Here is a 24,319-nt window from a genome sequence, read left to right on the forward strand (position 1 = left end):
TCTTTCCAGTTTTATCCTTTCTCTTTCCTCCAACTTATCTTCTGTCTTTCCCTCCTTCATTGTCTTTGGGTTTTTATCAGTCATCTTGCAGGGAAAGGTAATAAAAGGCCAAGACACTGAAGGAGCCTTGCTCTGCTATGTCATTTTGTTCTCTTGCACCCACCCTTTTTGTCTTTTATTTTTGTTTGTGGCAGCAGACCTTATCAGGGAGATGGGCGTGAGATAAAGCCTGTGTGGTTCTTTGTGGTGCAATAATACGACAGGCTGATAAGGCCTCGTGGGTGACTAGTTCACTGCTGCTTCTCTCCTCCCGCCACTGCCTTTTCCTTGCAAGGAAGTCCCCTGTGGGGCCAAGAGATATCAATCCTTTCTGTCAGGTTCCACCTTGTTGTCAGCTCTCCACTTTTGACAAATTACATGTTAATGTTTGCTTAAGCAGTTTCATAGCTTAATTCTTTTATAAGAATAACTTGATGTTGGTATGTTTTTGTATTTACCCCTTGCCAGGTCCAGGGCAACTGTTACCCCGGGTTACACCTGGCTTTAAAATAACATTTGGGTGATCAGATTGGAACCAGATAGTGCTTGACCACATAAAAATACAGCTGTAAAATATATCCAGGATGCACTGAGGATGGACTCTGATCCTATCGGTCAAAACCACCTCAACACATACAACAACTGCATGGGCGGAATTGTGTAATTGCGCATGACTGTTCCAGACGGGTGAAGTAGCAGCAAGGCAGGTAGCCGCCATTAGCCAGTGAACACACAAAGCTGTCCTCTCCCCAGTCCTCAACTATGGACGTTATTCAAGAAACTCACGGATGGAGCAAGCAAACACAAGCTTCATGGATGGCTACCCATTCTTCTTCTATTCTTCTTCTTCTACCTTTTATTTGTTGTTTGTTGTGTGTTGTGAGGAGGATGTGACGTGAGCTGGGCAAAGCAATCGGATCTCAATATGGACACTGGAGACACATATCACACACATATCTGGTCTATTATCTCCAGCTGCAATCAAAACCAGCAACATTCACATGTTGTTGTTTTTTTTTAATTTACCTTTTTATCAACTAGATTGTACAAACAAACATTCCCACAGACATAATGGAGGGCTGCAAACAATAAAGAGGGCTACAAGTTATTTCAGGATAGACACAAAACTTTTCCCTGCCATCTGTTTTACTACTGATGGAGTCACAGGTTCAAGGCCCATGCCATTACTTTTGCCTCTAATCTACAGCACCTATTAAGATTTCATGAAGTGGTAATGATTATACAGTTACTTCCAGCTTGGAAATACCATAATAATGGCTGTGACAACCAAGGTTTGTGAGTTTATGGAGTGGATGTTTATGGATTAAAAAACAAACACACACAGACTGGCTGACTGGCTGGCCATCGATTTGCGTCGCTATTGACTAAAGAAGGGTGGTGGGCGACACTGCCGCTCAATAGCAGTTACATTTTCATATAAATAACAGCGGCTTTCTGGCCTGTAATTGCCTCAGAAATGACTACAGAGATGAAGGAGCGGGCATAGGGGGGCATGGTATTGATTACATGGGTGGCTTTTTTGAGGCTTTGGACAATTAGAGAGCACCTTGACGACATGTCCATGTTTTTTTTTTTATCTTAGACTATTCTCATAGTAAACATGTTCTAATTTCATTTGAGGAGGTTTGACTACACTACACTAACATGTCTCAATTTCCCCCTAGAGGTAAAGTCATACAAAGCGGAGGAAGCAATAAGCAACACCTGCATAAACTGTAGTAACCCTCAGCTATGCAGTGTGCACTGTAGATGTTTTTGGTGTCAAGCTGATCAGACATTATAATGCCTCAGCGTTGAAGGGAGATTAAAACTTTGACATCGAGTGTTAAGCTCAGACTAGATCCAACAGAGACATTGAATTCCCACAACAATTTTCAACATCTTTTATAGCAGCTCCTTGTCAGACACAAGGCTATTTCCCAAAATGCACTGGTGAATTAAAGAGTTAAGGAGAAGCAGATACTTCAAGCATAACTGATTTATTAGGCCAAGTGAAGGGAGGAGACGAAGAGAAGAAAATGAATTAGGCCTCACATGCACTTTTAATTACTGTTGTCAAGGTGTTTGCTTTGCCCTTCTGGGAAAAGCAAACCAAACCATCACTCATTGCAGCTACTTAGAAGACCTACAGAATGAGCTATAAAGTTTAACACCTCTTCCATGGACCAACATTTACTGCAACATAAACAAAACTCAACTCGTCTCAACATCTCTCTTCTCTTGTGAGATAAGTCACCCTGCAAGGCTGATAAACTACGCAGAATGAGGCCACAGATCCGGGGGCGCTCTTCTCACTTCATACGCTTACCTGAGGGATAGAATAGGACAAAGGAACAACATGCGCCTGTCTGTTTGATCTCCCTGTATGAGGTGCGCTGCACATCTAGGCTGCTGACACGTCATGGACAGTTTGCTACTTGCATGGACAGCACTGCTGGCCTTCACTGCACATCTCTTGTTATAGCAAAGCGGCGGGGAAATATTTTCATGCACACGTACTCTCAAACACACAAAAGCATTTTTCCTTTGATGAGGAGGCGGAATAAGCTATCTATGACCAGAGGCTCTGTAACAGTGCTTGGCTGTGATGTACCTTTCTCACAGCTGATAGACAAGGCCCTATGAGCAATAACGATGAAGAAAATACATAAGTCTTGCACTATTTAACTTGAATGTCAAGTGCTGCTTGGTGTATAATTGGAGTTAAAGTCTCTGATCCTCAGTCGGACCTGAGTAATATTGACTGGTAGCTATGGAGGATATAGGGAGGGTCACTAAATCCATTATTCATAAACTGGGGACAAGAGGAGGTTGAGTGTTTCTGCTGACAATGTGGTTGCCCTCACAGAAGCCTGAGACATTTTAAAAGCGGATACAGTTCCCCACCTCGCCAACCCCAGTCCAGATTGGTTTCAGTTGTGCTGATTTCCATACGTCCATACGATATGTCTTGCCTCTCAATATGTAGCTTCCTGCCGCTCATTTACTCTTAATGTTTTATGAGTCTGTGTGGTTTATTGGTGAAAGCAAACTGTAACCATTGAGCATCATTTTCTTGTTCCTGGCAGATACAGTAAGATATTCTCTTCAGTAAAATAAAACAACATCAAATAAAAAAATAAAAAAAAAAAAAGAATAAAATACAATAAGTCAGAGACTAAAGTTAACTGGGATAGACTACCAACAGCATACACCAATTCGCCCACTGTGGCACGCAACAAAATGTTTCCACAGCAGTACATAATTAAAAACAGCATGCCTGCATGTGCATTATATTTTAAACAGGCTTGGATGGAAAGCACAAGGGGCTGGAGATGAGAGCAGTGCAGCAGTGAAAAAGGTAATTAAGTTGACCAGAACAAGGCGAGCTGTCTGTTTAATATTTCATGCAACCCCACACAAAGCACCGTGGAAGCCATCAACAGGGCACCAACAACAATTATGGAATAATTAGCTGAGAAGCACCCTGGAAGATTTCTCTTTGCCAGGGATATATGTGAGTAATTGTATAAGTAATTTGACTTGGCCTGGTCCAAATTGCTCTTTGATCAACCCTGGTAAACACCAGCAGGGTGACTTGGAATACAGTGTAAGTGTGGTTGCATGTGTGAAAGTACAGACAAACATATACTGTATGTGTGTATTTTTTTCAAAATCTTTTTTTTTTTTTTTTTAGATTTTCAGTAAAAAAAACACTCCCCTTCTGTGTTTAAGTCAAACTCAAGTTTGAATTCTTCTCACTTTTTATGTAAAGAAATTAGAATTATACGTTAGCATTTCCCCACTTTTCAGAAGAGAATAAAATCATTTTTCACATATTTATGGAAACACCCTGTAGCCGAACCCAAGACCCTCTGGGTGGACGTTTTTCATGGCAGCTGTTGTGAACGTCCGTGGTCATATCATAGCTCTGTTTAGATATGAACATTAAGACAAGATGTTTTTTCTTTAAACAAGCCCACATAGTGTTATCAGCCATTAGTGATTAAGCCTGTCCCTTTATAAAATTCAGCATTTGGAAGAACTTGTTGTGCTATAAGTTTGTATTCAACGTTAACTGTTTATTTCACCAGCTAGCAAGCTAGGAATAAAGAAAGTGGAAGCTTGTTAGCTGAGCTCACTATCGTTAGCACTGATATCCACTATATGTTCCTCTTCATTCGTGTTATTTTAACACCTGCACACTCAGTAGTGTCTTCATCCAAAATTATAAAAATGTGGCACTGTGTATATCACTCCATGAATCGAATGATAACAGAGTAACTAACTTGCAGAGTTGAGGAGTAACATCGGGAGTTCTTATATCACAGATGGAGCTAACGCTAACAGCATCAGCCCCCTTGCTGGTTAACTGCCTGTGTTGTTGTTGAAATGGAAGTGATAATGAAGACTGTTTTTACTGTTCGCCCACAATTAATCGAACTAATCAAATTACCAGTAAATTGTCATTCACAACCAAAAATTTATGATCCCTGGAAAACACACAAACATGTTTGCACAGCTATCCTTGTTAGGACATTGCATTGACATCCATTCATTGTGGACAGCCACCGCCAACACACACACACACACACACACACACACACACACACACACACACACACACACACACACAAAAGAAGAATAATGTTTATTATTATTATTATCATTATTTAATGTCTGATTTATAGTAACTGAAAATTGGATCCAATATTTACACAAGTCAGTTACCATGAAGACATGTACCCCTTTCTTAGCAGAACTGATTTTAGCTCAGCTTTAATTACCTTAAGCATGTTTATCCTTTGTTCCTTGATATTACACTTAGTTGTTGAAACAGAGCGAGACCAGAGTAGATAAATATGAGAAATCTAAGAAAAGAACACAAGGTGTACAGAGTGAATCTGGAGAAAATGCGCTCTACATGCGTTAGTTGGGAGATGCTGTACTTCTGCTCACTGTAATGGAGCGAGTAAGAGTGGGACTATTTTTATCCCTCCCTGAGGCCTGGGGCAGCTGTGTCAAAAGTCAACAACTATAGTGACTCCATGCTGCGCCGCTTCGGTCCCAAGCATACACAAACACGCTCTCTCTTCCGCATACAAACCCACATATGCATAGACACACTGAGATTTTTTTTTTTACAATTTGGAATACATGAGAATAAAGAATTCTTAAAACGTGAATGGTGGATGAGGTAAAACAGGCCGAACGGTTTACAGGCTGGGCCGATACAAACTAAATCCATCCTTCGCACTGTAATAACAAATAGAATGTCAATGCTTTAACCTTGTAACCCAGAAAAAAAAGCGAACATGCCTCACAGTGTAACATTGACGATGAAATCAAATTTACCCCATGTTAGCCATGGCAATATTGCTCTGTATGAGGCAAGCCCATAACGTATTGATGTACAGCTTTGAGAATGACAAGCTGTACTCACTGTGATTTGTTACACTAATAAAAGTGAAGACACATTATTGTCCTGCCCTCTCAAATACACATTCGCACACATCGTCCTCTCTCTCTCTCACACACACACATACACACACACACACACACATCCTCATTCCTCTTCATGGACCACTTGGCTTTGTAGTGGCAAAGAGCTTGAACAAATTGAGAAATGATTGGAATTGAAAGATGAGTAATGGTGATTCTAGCGCTCTCCCTTCTCAATATGGAGATGATGAGATTTGATTCTTTGAGGTCAGGTACATCATCCGAGCCGAGTGGCTGCTCTGTCTATGACTAAAAGTGGTAAGAGGCCATTCACTCTCACATACAGGCTTTTGCCACAATCGGTCACAGCTGACATAAAATCAATGCTATATTTACCAGTGCCATTACCATACTATTACCACTATTCAGCGCCACTTAAACAATTTCGGCTCATAATCTGTATCTTAACCATATGACGAGCATGGGGGATATGTTAGAGGAGAGTATTGCCTCCTCCCCTTTCATGTGAGTGTGACTGAATCAACACTGAGGGACTAACTGAGGTCAGTGAAGCTCCCCTATTCAATCCTTTCACTGCTGTGTCCTCATCATGGTCAGCTATTAACTCACCATTACAGTGCCATTAGGCTAGCTTTGCCACATACTGCACTGCAAACTGCCAAACGCACTAACTAGCAAATGGCAGTTCTGGTTTTCGCTGACACTCAGAGAAAACGAGGAGAAAGCAGGGAAAGAGGAGACCGGCATCTGGTTGTGAATTTAAATGTGGCAGAGCTGGCTAGAGCGGGGAGGTTTGTTAATATGCATCGTTGACACAAATTCAGCGATGATTACTAGTATTCTCTCTTTGATTAATTGATCCCACAAAAGGAGCACAGAGAGACAGGGGAATATCAAATTTTCATTACAGCTCTTCATTAATGCAAGACTGAATAAAACTAGAAAAACAAAGTGTTCAATTAGAAGAAAAATAAATAATACAGTTGGACACCTTCCCGTCTGCAACATTCCACTGATGATCTTTAAATTACATGCTCTGTTGCTTTTAGACCTTTTTTGATGAAAGTGGAGAAGGTTCGGCAGCTCTGGCTGTCTTAAGATATCATCCCAGAGAGCCTGGTAGGGGGGGTGGGCTGGGGGAGCTCCAGAAGTAAGAGTGACTTGTGTCAGCACAAACCACGCATACTCAAATCACTTGTGAGATGGATGTGTTTACTGCTACCCTCTGTTCATTAGAGCATGACAGTTCAGTGATGAATAATCTCATGGGAAGCAAATCCCTGTTTGGACACTGTTTCTTTAATACTGAAATACTTCGGCTTCTCTGCATCTCTCTTTTTTTTTTCTGTCAGGCCTAACATATTTTATGTGAAGTTGCAAGGGAACACTGTACGTGTGAACAGCTGTAACTTTCAAAATCTGTAACACTTTTCTTAGTTTGAATCCTTCGGTTTTGATCGCTCCACCATTGAGCATCAGAATCTCTGCCTGGCTTGTCGTCTTTTTCCTCCGATGCATGATTGAGTTTCGAGCAAGCTAAACAGAGATGTGATATTGCTATTTTAAATTGGAAATAACACGCTCTCTTTAGGTTTCGAACCTGTTTAAGATGCATATCATCACCATGGCACTAAAAACAACATCCCAGCCCTATACTGGGATTGTTACCATAGCAACAGAAAAAAAGTAGGTTCCAAACTGTGAGGTGACAACTGTTCAAACACGACGATAACACCCAATAAATAAAAAAATGAATTTAAAATTTTCAGATGGAGATGGAGTCAAACACTTAAGCCGCAACCACACACGTGTTAACATTAGTATGTGTTTTATTCTGCATTACTTTTCCATTTATAGTACATATGAGCATACTTGTAACAATAATATGGTATCTTATTAATGTGCCTTGACAAGTAGCACAGGAAAGCTGTATATACCAGGGAGTCCTGTGGGCATTTCAAGCAGGTCTATTGTATGTCTGAGTGCAGCGCCTGCATGGGAGGTAATTACTGGGCCTGAGACCTTAACAGGAGGAGTGCGTGAGAATAAGATACTTTCCCTGGGTAGGTGTTTTAATAGGAGTACTGGGGATAGCGTGACACAAGTTCTCTCCTGAGACCTGCAGCACCTCTCCCAGGTAACAATCTCACCTGTAGCAGCAAATCAGCCCGTGCAATATTCACTTAATGAATCACGCAATTGTGCATTATCAGAGCTCCAACAGTAAGGTGAACTGAAAAAACACATAAAAGATGACATTTTCTTACTCGAAAGTGGAGATACTCAGACAGTGGGCTTGGTAGTCTCTCTTCTCAAGCCATTTTACATGATTAATAGGGTAGAGAGCAGGAGTTGAAACTGCAATTAAAGGTGTCTCCCATCAGAAGGAGAAGCCCCTTTCTGGTAGTCAGCTAAAGGAGGACCGAGGGGAGCAATGCTCCACCAGAGAAGTCATTATTTCTCCACCATCCTCTCTGCTCTATGGAATACATTAACTTCACAGTGTCGCTGTGTCTAAGCCAGAGTGCCCTCAATGCTTGTTTTTTTAAAGGGATGCATGCAATTAGAAGAAGGGAAAGAATAAAGTGCTTGGAATAGTCCATAACACAGAGATTGAGTAGAAGCACAAAACAAGCTCAGTGGGCCCCTCGGGGCCCTGCCTGAGACTGAGGAGTACCTCTGATAGTCACCGTCACCGCTGCTCATTGACAACAAGAAAGGAAGAAAACAACTGCGGAGCCTCCATTTCAGAATAAATGGCTTCTTAAAAATGTACAGATGGATTTCCAATAAGAGACATCCGCCATTGTTTGTGCAGAAAAATAAATAATACTTCCTTTGTGGGGGATAAAATACCTTAACAGCATCAAAGAAAAATCTAACTCTACTTTAATATTCTGTGCAGATATTACACGGGAAAATGTATTAGCATGTTTTACAGAGAAGGTGCCGCACACCCACGTCTTATAAACTTTGTTCCAATTCTTCTTCTGTATGGATTACCCTGCTGCACAGACGAACTAAGGATCATTACATCCGTAATTCCCTGTTTTGCATAATGTCATTGTGAATATTTCCCTGGACTTGACTTTCAGCTACAGTGCAATTAATTATATATACGGACATACTTTTCCAGGGCACGCTATCATGTACAGACAAGTCTTATATCCTTGTGGAATACTTGTTCAAGTAGCCTCATGAATATGCGTCACCTTAGAAAAAGGGAAAGCGATTGTGGAGAATCATAATTGGAGAAACGGCAGAAACATTATTATGGATCTAGTCCTGCTTCCATGTGCGCTACAGTAATGAGCCTGAGGAAAGTGATTGTCGTACATTTGATGGTTCGCTGACTTCACAGTCATTGTCTTTATCTGCGATAGAAAGGAGAGGCGGAGGGAAGGATCACAATTCCTTTGAGGTGCATTTAAATCATAGTCTCCACATATTACTCAGAAAATTCCCTCTTGAGAGTGTGAGCTGAGATGGCGTCCTTCAAGCCCCGCTGGGTTTCCTGTCATCATGAAATGGGAGCAGGAGATTAGGGGGGTAAGGGATGTAGAGGATGAAGAAGGAGGGGGGTAAATACTGAAATCTGGTCTAATCCCATATCATACAGCTGAAGATACACTCCTTCTAAGACATTTGTGCTCAGAGCTGAGGTAACTGAAAGGAATGAGGGGAATACCAATGGGAATCAGCTGTATAATAAATAGTTTGCAAATTATGCATCTCTGGATATTCAATAATGGAAATCAACAGTTTGTCACACTCATTCAATACATTTACTTTAGGAAATAAGACAATTTGGCCATTATGGGAGAAACTAACGAGCTCCTAACACAATGTTATAGCAAATTAGGCCACAGAGTGATTATATTATAATATTATTCCATACGATGGTATGGATCCACTAAGGGCACAGTTCAACCAAACAAGGTTTTTGCAGGTGACTGGCTGAGTGCTGCTATTCTTGCATAAAAAACGCATCAAAGTGGCAATTTTGCACACCTCATTGTGTTTAATGGAGTGCTGTAAAACACGTCCTTTCCAGTGTAATTAATGAAGAGAAGACAGAAGCGTGAAACACATATCTAAAAGGTTTGTAGTATTTCCAATTTCATAATGTATTGTGATTTAATTTTCTGCTATTTCTTCCATTTAGCTGCAGCACACGGGTTGGAAAACATCCCTTATGACAGTTGAATATTATGAATGTTAAGTCTTTTAAAACATACTTCAAATAATGTCAATTCTATTATATTTATGTTATTTTTTTTTTATTTGACATACTATCTTAATTCAGTTCTTCATTTTTAACTCTTCCACAGAACCAAAATCTTGTAATGCATTTCCATCAGGAGTTATTTGTGTATCTAACGGTCCCGTTGCTCATCTTCACGTTCATATGTCTCCCCTCCGTCTCTTTAAAACCCCTTTTTACTCTCTCATGCTTCTCTCATTTTCTAATGAAATGCAACATTTCACAAAGCCCCCAGATTAATGTGCGGAAATAAACAAATAAGAGGAAGCATTCAGAGCAGCCGCTGATGCGAGAGGAGAGGGGATTCTCACAACCCACTGCCCCTGCTGTAAGAACATGCCTTATCAACAGTTTCTCCCTGTAAAATGTCAATGGAACGCTACACATTTCATCAACAAGGCTGTGCATGCTTCTGCTGTAAGATGCATGATCTCTTAACCTTGTTATTCCATGCGAGACTCCCCGCTCTCACCTCACCTGTCTGTGCAGCTCAGGTCTTTCACCTCTAACATTCAGCACTAGTGCAACCTAAAGCCCAGCGTGCAGGCTGAGGCTGTCTTCTTAAGAGATGTTTCCATTAAGATATTACCTGTGAATTTCCTCAGCAAACCTCTCTTTGTGTTTCTCTTTGGCTCCGGTCCAAGAAAGAGAAAGGCTGTAATGTAACGCACTATACCCACAGCATCTTTTAAAAAGTGTTCACATGCTACAGCTGCGGTGCACCAGGTGAAAACATTCACCTCTTGTCACAAGGGCCCTGGATGAGAATGAACTACATGGTATTTAAATGAATTGCAAAAGCTTGTTAACTGTTCAGAAATGAGTTAGCAAGTCTGTGTGGTGTACAAGCAAGTGAGTAAATTTGTATGTATATTAATTCAGCACTGCATCGAGATGAGCTACCTAGCAAAAGCTGTTTTGCTTTTTTCTTTTTTTCTTTTTTTTTTTAAAGAGCCCTGTCTATGCAAATCGTTGGACAGGACAGGTTTCATCACACATGAAAATAGTGTATAAAGGAAATCTCGCCTGTTTCATCCTCGTTCAGGTGTTTCGTGCAGGTGGAAAGGAGCCCAGAAAGCAGCAGAACACACGGCGATCGCAGAACATTTACACATCTGAGTGAGCACATCTGTCCTTTTAAACCCGTATTCCAATTTATGTTCTTTTGAACATCTTGTTTGTGTCCCTTTGTGGCATTTACTGACGAACGTTGCATGAAAAAGGTTGTATCATTTTAAATTGGCCGGTTACCCCTAGATTAAAACTAGGGGCTAAAAATCACTTCAACTGGCCTGGAGGCTTGGGGGGAGGAAAAAAAATAAATAAATAAACATGGCAAAAAAAAAAAAAGCAGCTCCACACGGAGCAAGTATGGAGGTGTCTCATAAGAACAACATCACGACTGCTGTGTGTCCTCAGGACAGGCCTGCTTATGTCACTGTGTACTTACTGTATGTGTGAATCTGGGTGTGTGGGCAGCTGGGGTTGAGGCAAACTTCAAGACCTATTTCATGTTTGTATGTGTGTGTGTGTGTGTGTGTGCTGGTCTGTAGCGTTCTTGTATGTGTGTATATGTACGTGCGATGTTCCTGTAGGCTCCTGGCTAGCATCAGTGTTGTTGTCAGTAAATGGGTGCTAGCAAGAGGAAGGTCATGTGGTAGCCAGCAGAAATTATGTCCAGGACAAAGATGCACTGTATGGAACCAACCCTTATTACCACACAATTTCCCTCATCTCTCTCTCTCTCTCTCTCTCTCTCTCTCACACACACACACACACACACACACACACACACACACACACACACACACACACACGCGGTGAGCAAGCACGGGCTCCTTTTTTACCACACACAACATTAACATACTTGTTGTACTTGCCATTAAATGGTGACTTCCTCCTTCTTTTGTGGTTATAGAATTCAACACAGTTACCATCACCATTAAAGCCCCTGAAAACTCGGCTTCAAATCTGATCCTGTATTTCTCTACGATATCAAACACTCAAGACTAAATGAGCAACAAAAGTTTGAAAAACATCTTTCATAAAGAGTTGGATCACCACCAACCAACTGGCGGTCATCAGATCCTGATTCAAATGCTCCTAAACCTGCAAGTAATTGACATCATCTTTTTCCAACCTAGTCCCGCCCACTTCAAATCAGTGAGAAAAGCACAAAGAAAAAAAAACTGAAAAAAAAAAACCAAAAATGTGAAATGTATTAAACTCTTAGTAAGAAAATACGACTCAGGGGCTTTAACCTAACCTACAGTGTGTTATTCAGTGTATTCGAAAGTGTGTTCTTGACTTACGATGTGGAGCTTCAAGAAGTCTCCGAGACCAGAGGAGCTATCCACCCTCACCAGGACAGCATCCTTCAGGTGCGTGCTGAAACCAATGGCTAGCCGGTCTGCCCTCGTGCTGGGACGGTCATTTGGCGGCCACGTGTATGTGATCAGTCCACCATCTCGCCCAAATATGTACGTTGTTCCCGCTGCAGAAGAAAAAAAAAAAAAAAAAAAAGAAGAAAGAAGATGTTAACAGTGTATCCCCAAATAACAACCAGATGTGAACCACCGACTGTCAACACAAACATTATTACCACAGCAAAGCCGGCATTGATGCCGTGTGTGTACAGAGCACCGTCAGTCTGGAGTGTTATATTGTGCTGAGTAATGACTTTGCAAAGCTCTGAGCAACATATCACTCTTGAACAGCTCTCAGCTCCGTCTGGGGGTTTAAGTACACTCATGTCAATTCATGAGTCTGGGAAAATTCAACGGAAATTAGGGAGGCAGGTACCGCTTTCCTCATTATGCTGCACAATTACTCAGTTTTACTGCCACTGCCTGCTTCACCTCTAGAGGGAAGAGATACAAGTGAGTTCGCAGTCACGTCCCCTCGGTGCCAGGGTAACCAGCATGGCAAAATGGGGCACCTCCCCATCTCTCGTGCTTCATTAGCAGCCTCAAAGGCAAGTGCAGCAAGCAACATTATTGACTGACTGGTCCAATTATGTCCTTCTTGTGACCTCCAAACCAGCTATTTCCTGTCTCGCCGCATTACCTCATTGTCTCTAGAAGCTGTATGAAAAGGTTTGAACATGACCTGGTGGATGGGAGAGTGGTTCTAATTACCCGGCTATTCAGTGAGAAGAAGCCTTGCGGCAGTTTGCCAGTGACCTAGTCAAAGTGATGGTTAGAAATAAGTTCTTCTCGACTAATGAAAGAAGTAGTCTATTAAAAAGTGGGGGTATGTTCATGTGTGAAGCCACAGTCTCAGGTACTGATGGTTGTCAACCATTCAGCCCTTCCACCATTTCAGAGCTGTCAGAGTTGTCTCAATCAAATAAGTGCCTATTTCTTTCCAATTAGAAACCCTCATTAAGGCAACGTTTCAGTTCATTTTTTACAAGACATGGAGAAGTATGGTCATGGAACAGGAAGTGTGCGTATGTGTGTGCGCAAGTGGGAAAGAATGAGTATGTGATTGGGAAATAAATGTCTGTGAGAAAGCCTGAAAATGAATGCAGCTGTCAGATTAGCATAAAAACAGCTATCTTCATGAAAAATTAGACAAGGAGCTCTGCTAGTGTGTTATGCCTGTACGTGTGTGTGTGTGAGTGTGTGTGTGAGAGGGAGAAAGAGAGCGTGCGAGAGAGAGAGACAGAGTGTGTTAATATTCATAGGGGCAGGGAGTTAAACAGCCTTAGCCTGAACAATAGATTATAAATCATTCTGACTGTAATTCCAATATTTTCTTGTAAACCAGTTCACAAGGATATAAAACTATCGATAAATTTTGCATTTATTTATATATTTCTGTTGTTTTCTTCCCTCTGGCTCTTCTTCATAGTGTAGTGATTAAAGTCCGTCGCTTTACTCTCAAGTTCCTTTTCCCAATTCCGTTCCCTTATTTGAGTCAATACACATTGTCAACCATTAGCTAAAAAGAATTGCATCATTAATTAACAATAATGTGATTAACAGATGATGTTGGGACACACAGATCTATGGCAGGATTTATTGTTTTCATAAAGCATAACTTGCATTTGTAAAACATAATGAAATAACACTGTAAGCATTTCTTGTTCTCCTAATGGATAAAGCCTTATGAAGCTTGATGACTTCCACAAAGGAAAAGACATTATGTGTAATATATTTGCGAGGCAGGCGTCATTTCTTTTTCATGAAGTCTGGCGGCTACTGCTGGAAAGCCTTCTTGTTCCTCTAATGCATATCTGATGTTGGCCCCTTCACAGAGCAATCTCCAATTCGTGTAGCTCACGCTGGACTGTTGTCACTGTCTCCGAGTCCCCCCCCCCCTGCCCCCCCCGGGCCACCAAACACTTGCTCCATGCTCCAGCTTATTATAATTAAGCTCTTTTAAACCATGTCAGTGTTGGAACGCACTGGGCCCTTAAGCGTCCATTTCCCCCTCTGTCTATTCATACATTTTGACACCCACTTTATCCCAGTGACAGCTTATTTACTGTTGGTGACCTCCAAAAAAAAAAAAAAAAAAAAAGAAAACAAAAAAAAAAGTCTATACAAAAGAGAGATTGCTCATTTCAGTGGACTGGTGAGCAGATCTGGCTAGTGTCACCCTTAAGCTAAATGGATAAACAGCAAGACCGCTCACGTCAAGGCACCAAGGGTCAACAGCTACTATGTGACATGCAGATTATATAAATGGTGCCAAAACAGATTCAGGGAGTGCATATAATAAGGGTGGCGATATGTGGAGAAGCAGCCTAAAATCCACATGAGATTGCGAGAGTGGTGGAAAAACTCCTTGAGGGGCTGTTGAGGATTAAGATACATGGAGAAACATGGCTAATGCACACCTACACAGTTGTGCAGTGGCATGAAATCAGCAGACACGTGCCAGTGTAACTCCAGTGGTGGGAGTAATTATGCACTGGTTCCATATTTGTTATTTCTGCGCTCTCCTGGGACGCTGAGTCTGATATGGATCTGTTGTAGTCATTAGATACAGTAGTGTCCTGGAAATACTTGCCTGTTTGTTGTCTCTTTAATTTGACAAGAGTTTCAGTTTATTCCCCATTCACCCACTGTCTAATAAAAAAAACAAAAAAAAAACAAAAAACAAATGAAAGGACTGTATCTTGGTACAGTGAGGGGGGTTGGAGACACAAAGTGCTTAGAGGTGTAGCACTACACAATACAACCCTGAGAAACAGAAAGTAATTAAGATTTCCTTGCCTCTCGTACTCCCACATGCATTTATATCTCCTACATTCATATGCATTTCCCCGGAGACGTCATAGCGCGGAAACCGAGAGGCGCTGTGTTTCGAGGCAGGTACTGCTAGGTCTTACTCAAGGCTATTATAGACGATCAGACCTGCAGGATGAACTCCTCAACCACAAGCCTTCCCCTGTAAAAGGATAATGAATTAATCTGCCCTCGTGTTGGACTACATTGAGAGCTGGCTGCTGTGTCAGTTAACATCAAAGAAGATAAACATTGGCAGATCAAACGCTCTGCTTTCATTAAAAATGTAGCACCATCCCAAGAGTTCCCGTGCATTTGGCCAAATAGGTGTGTGGGATAGTAGACTGTGGGATCGCAAACATGGCCCGTGTGTGTGTGTGTGCATTAGAGCCCTCTTGACACTGGCTGAACTTCTGAATGTCTCAATCCATTTCTGCTGCAGTGAAGCAGGGGCGATATAGCAAACTGGCCTATATGCGCTGTGTGTTAACTAGAATGTGTAGCGTCACACGAGGAGGCGTACAGGTGTGAGCAAAGGAAGGTAGCCCTGGCTGCGCGCCTCAGTGTAGCAGCTTGCGAGGTGGTTAGGATGTACAGAGCAGGCAGCGTGTTTGACTATACGGCTCAGCTAAGGTCAGGCCCGCAGACTGTCTTTCCTCCGACCTCCAACACGGCCATTATAACGAGCCTCATATTACCACCTCTGCCGAGAAACTGGGGAGAAATCCAATCATAATTACATAGTTGTGATGGAAATATGAAAAGGAGAGATGACATTATGGATCTGCTTTCTGTCAGCACCTAGCAATTGCGTTGCTCTCTATTTGCTGCCAAGGATTCCCGTAATGACTGGTGTGCAAAAATAGATTACCCAAGATGTGGCATATAGTGTGGCTTTTTTGAAATTAATTTTTGATCATTTCCGTGAATCTCATGAATGGAATTTCAAAGTAGGATAACCTCTTTTCTCAGTCGCATCCCGTCTATATCCACATATCTTATAGACACAAACAGCTTTCAAGGTTTACTTTTAACTCATACTGTATATCTTTACAATGGAAATGAGCTCAGTGAGTGATCTGTGAAACACTTAAACTCTGACAGAAATAACTAGATGAACATTTACACAACTTGCTACGTGTTATACATCCCCAACCTATTAAAAAGGACAAAACTATATTAAGGATAACATCATTTGGTTTTTATCTTTGGTCTGCCCCCCCCCCCCCTGGGAGGAGTACAATTAAAAGAAGCTTAATGATGTCTATTGGATTACCATTTCAGTTTCCAGAGAAATCATTACCACGATTTATGAGGACACTATTATCCAATCAAACACTATCGGGATCTGTTAAAGGAGCTATCTCCGATCAATGCTCCTGAAGATTTAGTGCCATGAGGGAAAATTGTGAGTCAACGTGATCAATTTTTTTTTTTTTTTTTTCTTCCCCCTGATCTACCTTTTACCTCTCACTATATTTTACCTTTTGGGACAATTAAATGGTCTGGTAGCCGAGGAGATGAGGTGGTAAATAGAATATTCGGTTATGAGCCAAAGCGTTCAAACTCATAGCTAATTAAATGTCTTTTCAGCTGCATGTTCTAACTTGGCAGCGATTACAAAGCTGTGAATTACGGAGCCGGTCAAGTAGGGGCACCGTTCACACAGACTCAGTGTATGATTAAATGGTACATCACACCCCATGATCCAAAATAATGATGCCAATACACTGACATCTATCTACAGTATATACTCTACGGATTCTTGTTTTTCCACAGTATCATTCCTCTCCAGGTTTTTTTTTTTTTACCAGTATCACAATTATTCAAATCTTTTGTGACATGCACCAGCAACAATAGAAGATGGATTTGATCATTTAAATGTAAGTGGATTACATGTCTCATAAACAATATTTTTCCTGTTAGCCAGTCTCGTAGTAATTTCAACTGGCAAAAGAATCGCAGGACACAGCGATTTCAGCTTTCAGGTTTGATCTCAAGTACATTACGTGATTATATTTTACCTGCGTGTGTGTTGTTTGTTTTCGACAGATCTCGGAGGGTGTAAAAGAGAATCTACGGCTTTGTTTCCCAGTCACTTCCTGTTATTTTTAATGAATGTAGAACCATGAGTCACACCATTCAAGTGGCTGTGCACGTCGCAACCAAGGACAAAAAGTTCTCCTGCATTAGAGAGTTGTTCAACACTTTCAGTGCTGTCAATACAGTTATATATTGTTACATATATAGCATTGTTTTGTTCTACTTCTGTAATGAAAAGGGATTTTATATGAATCTTTCTCAAACCTTTCTGGACAGAAAAACGTCAGTATTATATGACATGATGCAGTTTAATCAAATTAACATTGCGGCCATTACATTACGTGACTGTAAAAGCTTTTTTTATGTAACTTTCTGTTGAGTTTACATGTCCGTACTGATTTGTTCTGCCCCTGGCTATAGTAGTGACTGTGACCACTTCTTTCATACAATTTAGCTGCTCTCTGTCATTGCTGCTGTAAATGTAAAGCATCTCCTTCCTGTACAGCAAAAGATGTTTTCCCGGGAGGACTGCACTTCCCCGTCGGTGTACAGCGGGGCTTTGTGTTCGCGAGGGTGACATTTCTGTCAGGGTTTGTCTCGTCTGTGCCTGCGTGGCGTTCTGGCGACACGCTGTGAACTTTACGGCTCCACAACACAAGGACAGGGGGCTACGGTATGAAGCATCACCTTGGATCTCTGCTTGTCCTGTTCACCTTCTGAGTCCACGTCAAAGGTGGTGCGTAGAGCACTGCAGTCATGTCCTGTGCTACTTAATCAAGTCATGTGTGCATGTACCGATCCCACTCATAGGCTTACCTAAGTCCTTTTGTGGATATGTAGGCCAATTTGACTTTGATGTAATTCCCTCAAGCAGGAAAAAAATAGCTTAATTTTTTTCACTCCAAGTATATCCACATGTGGCTGTGCTACAGATGAGGAACAGGCTGGTGGATACACCTTTCCTATAGCCAGGCAGCTCCTGTCTAATGCCACTGAACCGCTTCTTTCATGTGGCAAGGAAGCTCTCAGCACCGGAGCACCACGGTAGTCTAATATGTTATCTCCGTCTGAGCAGATTAAATTTAAAGTGCCACATATTCACTCGTGGCAATTTGGCACCTTTTCCACAAGTACACAAGTTCCCTCTTTTTTTTTTGTGGTAGATCTCTTTTGTAGTGCTCTCTGCTGTACATCACAGCTGTCAGACCGCGCTGCTTTGACTGGTGATGAAAACCACATCTACTGAAAATGTATTTTCCCCTGTTGCCAACACCACCGAATTTGCACTCTGAACTTATAGTCATGACAAAAGTCACACATTGCACGCCATAGGTTTTTTTTTTATTATTATTTATTTATTTATTTTATTCTGCTTTGTTCACTGACTTGCAGAAATGGACCCCCGAGTTATTTCAAATAGCAAATGTAAGACTTCTGGGTAAAAGAGGTCAACTCAAGATGGAAATTATTTAAAATTATTTAAATGCAAATTTCACAAATTATTATTTCTTAGTGAATCAAGCACAATATTTGTGCTCAAAGGCAGTAATGTTAGATGTAGTTTGATCTGAAATTTGTAACTCATGTTAACTCAGCTCACAGTCTAGTTATGTAGGGTTGTTATAGCTTTTGTTTAACCTTTGTGAGCAACACTAAAATATCTTTTTTTAGTTTTTGTCATGGTTTGACTTCTAGTGTTTTCGTGGTGGGTTTACAGCACAGTAGTCTTCTAAAAATGTACTTACTCTTGTAATTAATTGGTGTATTTTGAGTGTATGGCTTTTGTCTTGGCTAGTTGTTAGTAGGTAGTTGCTTGTAATAAAAAATTAGTCGAAACACCTTTAAAAAGACAAAAAAAAAAAAAAAAAAAAAAAATGGTCAAATAATAATTCTAAAATGTGATATGTACAAATTTCATGATTAGAGCAATTATGATTCATGATGATTACACTTTTGCGTGATTAACTTCCATACCATCTATTCTTTCAGACAAGTGGAAAGAAAACGTCCAAAACACACATTTGGGTGTATTTTTTGTTACATACACTAAACAGATATATTCATATGTATATTCTGAAGGTTTTTACAGAGGGGTTTGTTCATATATCATTCATAGCCTGATTCATAAAACATTTTGTTCCTAAAAGCATGATGAAAATGGACTTTTTATTACAGTATTTTCTGATATATGGAGTGATAAAAAAGAGACATCCAAATCCCCCTCTGTAAAAACCTTTGACTCCAATATGTCAACAAAATGAAACAAGTACTTTGAATCTGGCTACATCCAATGTTAAGATTTCTGCTCTGGGAATTTATGCAAATTGGTGTAAATTTGAATAGATAATGCATCATTTGCATATTCAAACATAACATTTCTGAAAACATGTAATGCAAAAATTCACCTGTTGTGTCTTGCTTAAGAAAAGATCCCTACAGGGGAAAAAAAACAGAAAAAAAAAAAAGACCGTCCTGTCAAGTGTCTCTTTTGCAGCTGATGTGGCAAAATGCTTTGACATGTGAGGTGATTAATTGCCTGTCACCTTTGACTGGCAGCCTTTTTGTGTTAGGATAATTAAGTGCAGTGAACAACAGCGGCTCTGAAAATATGAGTTGAGAGCAATTGTACTTCCAGTTGTTTGGAGTGGGCAGTTAGAGCACAGTCTCTGGTTGTCAGTCCTGTGGGTACAAATGAAGAAATAAAAACTAGACACCGTGTTATGGTGGATACAGCCAAACCCCACCCAATCTCTATTTCTATATTTGTTCATTGTTCTATTGCAGTATGGCGAGGTCCTTTTAACAATTTAAACCTCGCTCTCAAGCTTTGCTGGTGGAAAAAGCCATTCTCTATCCTCAGCGGTGTGAGCAGCCCTTCGGGAGACTAAAAAGACTATGGATTGTTGACTCGTCTTAATCCTCAGCACAAACAACTGCCTCTCTTATAATGGGATAGGCCGTTAGAACAGAACCAGCAGGCATGAGAAAAGGTTTCAATGCAGGTTGGAGCTGGAACAATCCTGCACAACATACGACAGAAATGACAGCAAAAAAAAAACTTTCACCGTGACCGTTTAACATTATGCGTTCGGGAGGGTAGGATTCCCTCAACAAGATCAAAACAAGAGACATAGTATTCCAGTTTTGTGCGAGCATCTCATCCATTTTATACATCATTTCGATCTGGCTAGTGGGCAGAACCAATACATTCATTGTGCGAGAATGGAGGGGAAACTGAGCAATTCCACCAGCCAGTCTATAACTGCTGCACCCATAACATAAAATACTGTATACTGCAGACTCTGCCACATTCCGCTTTGCTTCCTTCCACGTTTCTTTCTCTCTTTTTTTAAGTGATAAATCCTTCCTTCGGTCTTTATCAGAAGGCCGGAGCTGAGCTATTCTCTTTGCAGTCAGCAGAAAGCAGAGTGGACAGAGGTGCTAAATCAACCCGGAGCGCAGACGGCCTGCTTACTTTGTGTTGGCTTAATAAGTCTGGGCATATTGGCATATATACAGCGCAGTCAATATAAACTTTTACACTTCATTGACCAGAGACTTAATCTTCCGCCAGCCGATAGGGTATTCAATTATATCTACCGTTTTTAGATTGAGATATCATGAACACCTAAGTTAACATAGCATGCTTTATTTGAATGCTTATAGGCCGAGCATTTTTGCTTTATTGATAATAATCAATGTAATTAAACAACATTTTTGAAACTTGAAATTGTTTTGATAAATCATTAGATGCACTAAGGTGAGAGAAAAAACACAGCTACACACGAAAAAAGGACAAATCCGCAGGCAGTCGCCCTTCGTCTTTAGGCTTGACGAGGCAAATATTCTAATTAGCCCATTTCCCCAGTATTGTTTTAACAATATCCAGTGACCTATGAGCCTTAAGCTCTTTCTAATGAAGACAATCCCAAAGCAGCATTTCCACATAGGACAGCTGACAGTGTCCAACCTGCCTTCATAAGCTGCAATGGATTAATCCCCTCTCTTTCTCTTTCTCTCTCTCTCTCTGTCCCTCTCTCTCTCTCTCTCTCTCTCTCTCTCTCTCTCTTTCTCTCTCTCTGCTTTGCTAATTTGATGTAATTAAATTAAGTGGAGACTAAAAGTGGGGCATTGCTGCTTGCCCCCATGATTGGTCATCCCTATTAGAGGGTATAAGATGCCGGCTCCAAAATCATAGGAGCAACTAAACCTAATAAACACAGAGAGAGAGAGAGAGAAAGAGAAAAAACATGGGAGCACTTAAGTCAGACCTCAAGGCGAGTACAGTACAAAATGACCACATCAAAGGGGAAGGAGGGAAAGAAGAGAGGACGGGAGGGAGGGAAACAGAGAGATATCTAGATTTGTGATAGAGAAAGGGGGTTGATTAGAAAATGTTTTTTGTACTGCAAAGACAAATTTTATCACTTATACTGTATATTCAAAGTCTTTCTCAACACAATACACATGTATTATACCAGTAATCAATAATAAGCTAATATGAGACATCAGCAGTCTGAATCAGCCAAATGTTAGGACAGAGGGAACGATGACAGTGATTCACCAGGCGTGTTAGTATTGTGGTTAGATAGACTCTAAATCTTTATCACACACTTTATTTTAATTGGCGTTACCAAAAAATTGTGCCTCCGTAGCCACTAACCTTGGTAGCAGTTAATCAAAGATTGTGCCGCAATAACATTATTAGATTAAGAGATTCTGATAGCTGTAGTGTACTGATCTTTCTGTAGAGCGCTGACACCTCACCTGGCAGTTTATGATCGGCACATTTGGCTCCTGTATTTTAGCTTTGTCATTATTTTATGACAACAGTCCCACCTAAATACAACATGTCTCAAAATAGGGTACGTGAAACAGTGTGATTAAAACACCTGGCAAATATAGCTGACAGTCTTTGACAGCGTACAGAATCTGATGGGTGACAGCATTTGGTGTAACACCTCCAAACAAATCTCTTTGCAGCAGCTCAGTAAGTAAAAAATAAAATATAAAAATTGGGGATAGCGCAAATGAAAAGGGAATGTTGTAAAAAAAAAACAGTTACTTTGGAAGACACCCATTGAATTGAAGCTTCATCTGGATTTTGGCCCTATTGTATACAGTGGAGTCAGGTTAGGACAGAGGGAACGATGACAGTGATTCACCAGACATATAGCGTGTTAGTATTGTGGTTAGATAGACTCTAAATCTAGCTCAAGCCGCCATAAACTGAGAATATCTGCAGCTGCTACCTGGTTTCGACAGAAATTGAGAATCAAGAAAATCTGCCCCTGCATCATACTGTTGCAGTACTTCACCATATTTTATCCTCACACTGCTCTGAAGAGATAAGCCTTCACCTCATCATGACAGGGCCCCGGGGGAGCCATACCAAGCACCCTCGCTCTTCATGGCAGGGGACCATCAATTCATGGTTGAGGTAAAGTTCTGCCCCCTGGGCTGGTAACATTATGCCATGAATGCTCAGTCGACCAGTGCCACTCACACCCTTCTGCCCCCTCGTCGGCCATGCTCACTTCCCCTAAGCCCTAAGTGATACATGAGCCCCTGCCTTGTGGAGCAGAATGGCCCATCCAGGCAGAGCTGACAAGACCCAGTGTCTTAATGGAGCAATACACCAAACGGGCCCTTTGTTACCCCGACCAGCTGCATATCTGCCTCCCCAGCCAGCAGCCTTGGCTCTGATAGAGGTGTCTCACAGTATCGACAGCTTCTAATTTACTCTCTCATCATCACTTGCCTCATTTGCTCCTCAGATACAATGCTCCCTTTCTCTCGGTTCAGGTCAGCCATTTTGTTTGCCAGCAATTTGTTGATTAGATTTTTCTGCATCCAGCGTCTAATTTGCGCGCCAACAAAACACATATCAAAAGTTAGACTTAAAGAAAACGAAGCATCGGTCGATCCGCGGCTTTTTCATTCCCACTTAAAAGCCCGTTCGACTGATTACATGCCATCAGTCATCAGTGCATTATTTAGTTGCGGTGGGTCTGTGTGCTAGCATGTACCAACCATCGCAGCCTCCAAATGGTCTCTAGAAGCTGTTGTTTTCTCTATTAGGGAGCCAACAGATGTGTAGTATGACTGCAGCTCTAATTACTGAAAAAGACAAGTGTGGGGGATAATTACACAGTGGAAGTGAGGCAGAAAACAGAGTCCAGGGCCAGAGCTCTGATCTGAGACTAGAGACAACTCTGGCTGCCCATCAGCATATGCAGCCCAACCTGCATCAGCACAAATACTGCTCTCACAAAGAGGCTGCTTTAGGATCAGGCAGAGCCACTGTGCTTTATTGAGCACACCCTTTCATTAGCACTATTCTTAAAAGCAAATGATATAGCAGTCTACGCTAGACCGGCGTAATTACAAAATGGTTGTGCTGCAGGAGGGCTTTTTTCTTGAAATGATTTAATACATCCACATCTCTACCTCTTAATTAAAGGGAAAGTATCAGGTAAAACCCTCTCCACTGTCCTCCTTTAACAAATCGCCGTTTAGCTGGAGGCGACGCACATGTGCAGTAGGTAGCATGGAAAGTGGAGCATAAACAACACTTCAAAAATCTGGCAAACAATGTTTAAACACATGCAGTTTGGTTACATACAATGCAATGTGCTATATTCGTGGTCTTCCTAAATCCTGATGTGCAACATAAACTCACATATACTAGAGAACGTGTGGATTCATTTAACAGTTTATACCACAAAACAAGCTTATTCCTGATGCTAATGTGCTAATTTTCATCATGTCCCTCCGTGACACTGCTTTATTTTTACTGTTTACTCCTTTTGTAAGCCCTACCCAGGAGACTGCGAGCGCGCCTCGGCCTTAATTGCTGGATTAAACATCTGCTTTGCCTATTGCTGAGTAGCCTCACTTTGTAAGTAAGCCTCTACTAAGTGGCGAGATATTATTTAATTAGCTGCATATCTTATGGAAATGATACAATAAAATGAATCTGGAGAAGATCAAGAGTAAAGAAAAAAAAAAAAAAGGATCACCAGAAATAAACATTGCATGTGCCGAGGTGTGTGAGAGGGAGTGTTTGTTGTGCAGCACAACTTCGGCCTTTTGCGGTTTATGTACAGCTCTTATCAACAGGCGGTGTAGGAGCACTATGAGAGAGCTGTCCTCTATCTCACACCGATGCCACGGATCTACCAACAAATAAATATATAATAGAGGTGGGGAAAAAAAAGAAAAAAAGAAATGTGCGTGGGTATGCATTGTAGTTCTACACTATGTTGCAAAA

At 41.1% G+C, this 24,319-nt stretch overlaps 1 protein-coding gene across 2 annotated transcripts in view; it reads right to left on the minus strand.

The window, feature by feature from the left end:
* Nucleotides 1-24,319, minus strand: part of LOC111220548 (neurexin-1a) — a 163,502-nt gene that overhangs the window by 71,384 nt on the left and 67,799 nt on the right. For both annotated transcript variants that reach the window (XM_022743641.1, XM_022743640.1), the window contains exon 12: nucleotides 12,079-12,260. In XM_022743641.1, coding sequence (XP_022599362.1) covers nucleotides 12,079-12,260 — 182 coding nt within the window. The remainder of the gene's footprint in view (nucleotides 1-12,078; nucleotides 12,261-24,319) is intronic.

This window comes from Seriola dumerili, unplaced genomic scaffold, assembly GCF_002260705.1.
Source record: "Seriola dumerili isolate Sdu_G_001 unplaced genomic scaffold, Sdu_1.0 BDQW01000073.1, whole genome shotgun sequence".
In the NCBI taxonomy this organism is placed as follows: Eukaryota; Metazoa; Chordata; class Actinopteri; order Carangiformes; family Carangidae; genus Seriola; species Seriola dumerili.